Below are 6,570 nucleotides of genomic sequence, written 5' to 3'. Positions count from 1 at the left end.
ATAAAAAAATTTAAAAAATCATACCTATATAATATCGTTTATGTTAATTATTATGTTGTTTTCATGAGAACATTTTTATCATATTAAAAGATTCTATTTGTTATGATTTAAACTACTTCAATAATAATTTATTCAATTTGTGTGGTGATGTTACTGCCCACTTGCTCTAAAACCTATGAGTACATTTATCCGTATAAAAAAAAAAAAAAAAAATCATTGGATTATTTATTTTATATATTAAAAAACAAATTTAAGAAAAAACAACATACATTGCTGGAAATGTATTAATACTTAAAATAAAGATTCTATAGTTCATTTTGATTAATTGAAGAAGATTTTGGTTCAAAAGTAGTCAAGTTTTAATCGTTATTCAGTTCATAATTTCAGACTTTATTTATTTCTCTTTGATAATGACTGAAATTTAATAAATTAATAATGTCAGCAAAAGTACCTTAAATATGTTTTGTTGTATATTTTTAGTAGAACATTAATCTATGCTAAAAACTTTTTTTGCTACAACCTATACAAAATTAATTATTACAAACTAAATAAATCACATTAAAGTCTTCTTTAACAAGCCAAAAAAAAATTTGATTAACAATAATAAATGATGATGCCTGCTCGGTGAAACTAATAATATCTATTTGTATGACGCCTTAAAACTAATAGTGTTTATTTGTCTAACCTTTTAATTATAAGGGCCCCAAGGATGTAGATGGACAATGACGGCAAAATATGACCATAGAAAATCAGTCATAAGCAGACAATGTGGAATGTGTTATATGATAGTTGCTGGTGGCCGCTAAGATACCTCAAAGCCGGTTATATTAACACAAGAGATGCAGCCAGTTCTTTATTGTTAATTAGTGCACCTTAATGACCTTTTTTTACAATATACCATTACATTACATTAATTACATTACTGAAATAAAATAAAATAATAGATCAATTCTTTATTGTTAAATATATTTAAAAAAATTCAATCTTCAATGAAAAGAAATAAAATGTTAACTTGCACAAACAATACTTGTATTATTATTTTGGTTTTAGAAAAGTAAATATAAATATTGAGAATTTGTTTTAAATGATAAAAATGTTCTTATTGCCTATTGCTTTTGAACTGCTTTACTGTCTTGCTTCGGTAACAATCGAGCTTGTACACTAGCCAACACCTGCTGTCTTGGACCTTTATTGCCAAGGAGTGCAGGGTTAAAAGTTGGGAAGCAGTGTATGTGTTGCTTGTGTGCTCTGTTTATTGATCGTTGTATGTTCTGTACTGAATGTTATGCTAGGGGTGAAGCGAACACCCTTCTTCGCTCACTGATGTCAGTCAACCCAAATGCTAATATGGACAATGCGACATATTCAACACAGCTCTTCGACCATGGACGCTCTGTGATCTTGATGCGTGAAGAAGTTCTGTGGCCACCAAGTGAACAAACTATACTCGCAAATAGAACGAACATACAACAGCCACAGCCTAGACAACATTCGGTGAGTGATCTCACATTATATAAACAATTTAAGAATGTAATGTTTTTATTTTTATTTATATTGATTATAGGGATATTCATGATGTGTTGAATGTAAAATGTTTTTCTATGTTAAATTTTATATATGTAGGATTGTGGGCAATCCTATTTAAAGTCATGTTAAATGCCTGAGAGCTTCTACTAGATTTTCTTATTTTATAACCTTTCCTTCCAAATCTTCATGTTGTTTTGATTACAGTAATTTATTACAACATGCCTAAAGTGAGTAAAAAGTGGAAGTTGTGTAAAAGTTCAGTGCCTTGTTTATCTTTTAACTTGTCAGGTAGAGATTCAAAATGAGCTAATTGACAACTGTAATTACATTATTATTATTATTTTTATCTATTGCTTTATTAGTTTTAAAAATGTCACAAAACAGAAACTACAAGCAAGTAACATAACACGACAACTAACAAAATGGTGACGATCTCAGCTGGTCTGTTGTGTGACTTCATTCACTCAACCATACAACCATGTTGTATGTTAAATCGTTTTTTCATGGTAAAAATAGAAACATTTTTCCATTGGAAACAATTTTTCTCCATTTAACTCGCTTTACCATGTTAATCTAAAGATCTAAAGATGTATATTGTATGTATATGTGCATGTATGTACCTTGTGTATGTTTAAATATGTTGATTTTGTATATATAAAGAGCTCTTTAAATTTATTCATGCTTCTAATCCTATATTGTGGTGTTCTTGAAACCACTGAGCTCATCGTCTAAACCTGCCTACGAGCTAAGCTCCTATCGGAAGCTGGGCTGATATCATAGAGGCTGGGTTCATATCATAGAGACTGGGCTCATATTATCGCACCAAACAATTTCCCCTGCAGCTCAGCAAGCTGCTTTGTAGCATTTGTGTGTGGGTAGAAGGGAATAGTGGAAGTAAATCATTTTAACCTTTTTAATTTAGCCAAATAAAGTTAAAATACCTCATTTTTAACCATGACGACTATTGTCATCGCCCGCCTATGGCATTAAATCTATGCCAATCAACTGATACCTAAATGTTTGCAGGTCAAAAAAAAATGATTGAACATGTAAAAAATGTTATTGGAAGTGTGTAAAATAAAGGAACACGTATTGGAATTAACTTCAAAAAATAAATTTGGTAATAAAAAAAATGTCAAGAGCCGCGGCACCTATCTTGCGGATAATTGTTTCATTCCCAATTCTTCGGTTAAAATGTGATATACCCGTTCGGATGACATCCCTACAGCTTCAGCAATCTGATGTGCTTTCACTCAACGATCCTCCATTTCCTTTTTATGTACTTTTGCCATAAATTCTGGGGTTGTAGCACTTTTTGGTCGTCCACTGTGAGGATCATTATCTAAGCTCTCTCTAAGAACCTCGTTGCTCTAGCAGTGATTCTGAGAACTTTTCAAACCACCCTTGTATTTTATTCCATACTTCATATTCCAATTCTAATTCAAATTGGAGAACATTTTCAAGACAGCCAAGATGAAGAAAAGAATAAGAAGCAATTCAATTGTAGAATTTTTTGAAGATTGCCAAGACAAAGAAAAGAATCAGTATGTTCTTCAATGTGCGTTGGGACTAGAATATGACGTATTATATTCCATACTTCATATTCCAATTCTAATTGGAGAACATTTTCAAGACAGCCTAGATGAAGAAAAGAATAAGCAATTCACATTGTAGAATTTTTTGAAGATAGCCAAGATAAAGAAAAGAATAAACCAGACAAGGGGTTTGATGAAGTAGAGGGAACTTGTTAGTGCAATTATACAGCGAATATTACTAAGTTTACTAAAAGTGGGAGTAACTATAATATTCTAAACCAATTTCTTGAATACATTTTAGCATTATTAAAAAAATGTGAAACTAATAGGATGGGGATGGATTACTTCCATGTTGGAACAAAGGATCCTTAAATCGGAGTTAGGGTACTTTGAACTATCGATTAGACCTAGAAGATGCTGTCCACAGGGTGGTTTACTGTCTCCATTAATGTGGTGTTTAGTTGTTGACTCTTTGTTGTCAACTCTTAATACTATCTATATACTACAGGTTTTTATGCACAGGTTTACGCAAATGATATTGCTATCCTGATTCGAGGAATGTACCCTAATGTTCTTTCAGATCTACTGCAGACATTGACAAACACCCTTGTGGATTGGTGTAAGGACAACGGTCTGAACATCAATCTGCTCAAGTTCAGACCGTTGTCCTCAGTTTCTATTGAATTTTTTTTAACTCACCATTTTAAATATTTTGTGAAAAATAAATTGATCATTTATTTTACTTATGATTATAGTTTATTTATAAATGTGAATATGAAGGAGATAATCAGGGCTGCAGTCAAGAAGAAACAAAAAATAGTTCTGTTTAGTTTTGGTCATAAAAAGAATAGTTAATAACTATTTTTCATTTCTTCTTGACCTTATGATTATACTATTGAATTACAATTTATGATTAATTACAGAATGGCGAAAGCGGTGATGAGGGCCGGGGAGGAGGAACCGGCGGTGGTCGTAGCAGAAAGCAAAGCAATCCCTCGAAGAGTAATGTTGATCCTACACCGGGCTTCAGGTCGTCGGAAGCCATCAACAGACTCCTCGAGGCTGCTCACTATGCCAGAGATATGGTTAATGTGGCTACAGCTGAAAATGAGAGTGGGAACAGTGGAAGTGGAGGCGAGAGCCCTGGTGAGGACAGCTCCTCCAACTGGAGTAATGAGTCTGTGATAAGGACTAATAGAGTTGTAAGTATTTTTGTATAATAAAGTAATCCATCATGAAGGTTAATAGGGTTATAAGTATTTTAGTATGTATAAAGTAATCCATCATTAAGGCTAAGAGGATTGTATGTATTTCAGTGTAATATATTAATCAACCATTAAAGCTAATAGTGTTTTAAGTATTTTAGTATATTAATCATTAAGTAATCCATCATTAAGGCTAATATAGTTGTAAGTTAAAAAAAAATTAATTAATTTTTTTTTAGTCCAACACCCAATTTTAAAAAAAAATTATACTGAAATACTTGGTTTAAACTTTTTGTTTTTCAAATTATGTTAGATTGGATGCTGTTGATAATATTTAAAAATAATATTACCATACTAATTATTTAACACAATAATTATAAAATATTCCATTGGAAGTATGAAATTAGTTGAATGAGTTTCATTCAATTTTTATCGCTAAAAAAGGGGAAAACTAAACATTGATATAGCTTATGCTACACAAATGCGTGGGTAAATACCACACTATGGCAAATTTTACGCATGAGCAAGCTTGTGGAAGGGTTATTTTGATTGACTGGTACAAGCTGTTCATTGTAATTCTTGATTTTAAATGAATACAAATTCTTAGCAATATCTAGATGTGTTGTTTACTTGACTGTAAATCTTTCTTCAACTACTTTTTTTTTTATCTTTATTAGAATTTACAACTGTAAATTATTATACATTTAGTAAATTTGATTTATGTAATTTGGAGTGCTACCAATGGGTAGAGAAAATATCAAAAGAAGTTTTTACATTAGCAGGTCTCGTGCCCATCTTCTTTTTAGGTGTCTCAGAGGATCATCAGGAATGGAAGAGGAAGCAAGGTTAGAAACTAGTGGGTTTAGATGGTTCTTTAACTATTTTAGTATTGGTTAGGAATTTGGAACTTCCATGTTTATTGATACATGACAATATTAATATTTTTTTTTTAAAGGTAACCAAACGAGTTGACCTTTCCTGCACCAACTGCGGTACAAGAACGACAACTATTTGGAGGAGGAATGCAAATGGTGAGATGGTTTGCAATGCTTGCGGTCTCTATTACAAACTTCACAATGTTGCAAGACCTGCCAATATGAGGCGTGACACAATTCACACACGACGACGAAGACCAAAGTCCGCTTCATCATCTCCCATGCCAATCATCAAACAAGAAGCTGCCAGCAGTTAGTATTGATTGTAGAATTTTAAAATTTAATTTTGCTTGCCATATCATACTGCTTGCCACATATATTTATATATTTTTTTTCATATGGACATCTTTGGATATGCTTGATTTTTTCTTTTAATAAATAACTTATTTTATATGAAATGTATTATTTATTATAGTTAGCCGATAGTAATAAGTAATTTTCATATAAAAGTATTTATTTATTATATACATATAATTTATATTTAGCTTTATAAATTTTTTAAAAAAAAAAAATGATTTAAGATTTTGCTATAACACAGCATGTCTTTGCTTTGCTTAAATTTTTAGCTCACATTAAACTAATTTTATTAATAATTGCTTGGTCCTTTTTGGGATAGTGTAACGTATTGCTTAAGCTTTAATTTTCTCAAAAACTGTCTTGTAAAAATATGTTTTACCTTTCCCATTTAATAACTGATAATCAACTTTGTAAATTTTTCTTTATCAAGTTTCAATCTTATTATACTCAAATTAATTTATGCATTGGCGTACTGTTAAATATATTATAACTTAAAATCGGCTCGTAGACACATAAACTATGCTTAAATGAGTAGAGGCATTAACTTCTTTTGCATTTATGATATATGCAAAGGGAGGAATCAAAATAATTGTAATTTAATAGTCATTAATTAATATTTCTCCATAATGGCCCTTATAATTTCCTGTACAGTGGAATTTCTCTTAAATGACGTCACTGAGGAATGAAAACTCGTCTACTTACCAAATATGCCTGCTTGTGGTAAAAAAAGTTTTTTAAGTATGAATCTGATTAAAATTTAAAGGGAATAAAATTTTAATGGAAGTAAACAAGTTTTTTTTTGTTATTGTTCCATCTGTGCATTAGTATAAACTATGTATTGTACTGCACTAGTATCATATGAGGCGTTTGGTTTCAAAACCGGTTACATCCATTTTTTCCAAAAATTTTTTTATTTTATTTTTTATAAGTTTTTAATGTTAGAAATGATGTGTTAGACGCGTTTGTTTCAAAAACGTCTAGATCCTTCTAAAATCAATACTAAAAGATTCCATTTCTCATCAAAAGCGGTTCCATCCAAACTTCACCAATCGGCCACTTGGAGCAGTCCTA

At 31.0% G+C, this 6,570-nt stretch overlaps 1 protein-coding gene across 3 annotated transcripts in view; it reads left to right on the top strand.

The window, feature by feature from the left end:
- Nucleotides 1-6,570, top strand: part of LOC106682604 (uncharacterized) — a 43,491-nt gene that overhangs the window by 29,812 nt on the left and 7,109 nt on the right. For all 3 annotated transcript variants that reach the window (XM_014423558.3, XM_014423562.3, XM_014423551.3), the window contains exons 4-6: nt 1,293-1,494; nt 3,986-4,264; nt 5,223-5,454. In XM_014423558.3, the coding sequence (XP_014279044.1) occupies nt 1,293-1,494; nt 3,986-4,264; nt 5,223-5,454 (713 nt within the window). The remainder of the gene's footprint in view (nt 1-1,292; nt 1,495-3,985; nt 4,265-5,222; nt 5,455-6,570) is intronic.

This window comes from Halyomorpha halys, unplaced genomic scaffold (assembly GCF_000696795.3).
Source record: "Halyomorpha halys isolate HHAL.00 unplaced genomic scaffold, Hhal_1.1 Scaffold24.1, whole genome shotgun sequence".
Lineage (NCBI taxonomy): Eukaryota > Metazoa > Arthropoda > Insecta > Hemiptera > Pentatomidae > Halyomorpha > Halyomorpha halys.
The sequence above is the reverse complement of the archived record's forward strand: the minus strand, read 5'-3'. Positions and strand labels throughout refer to the sequence as shown.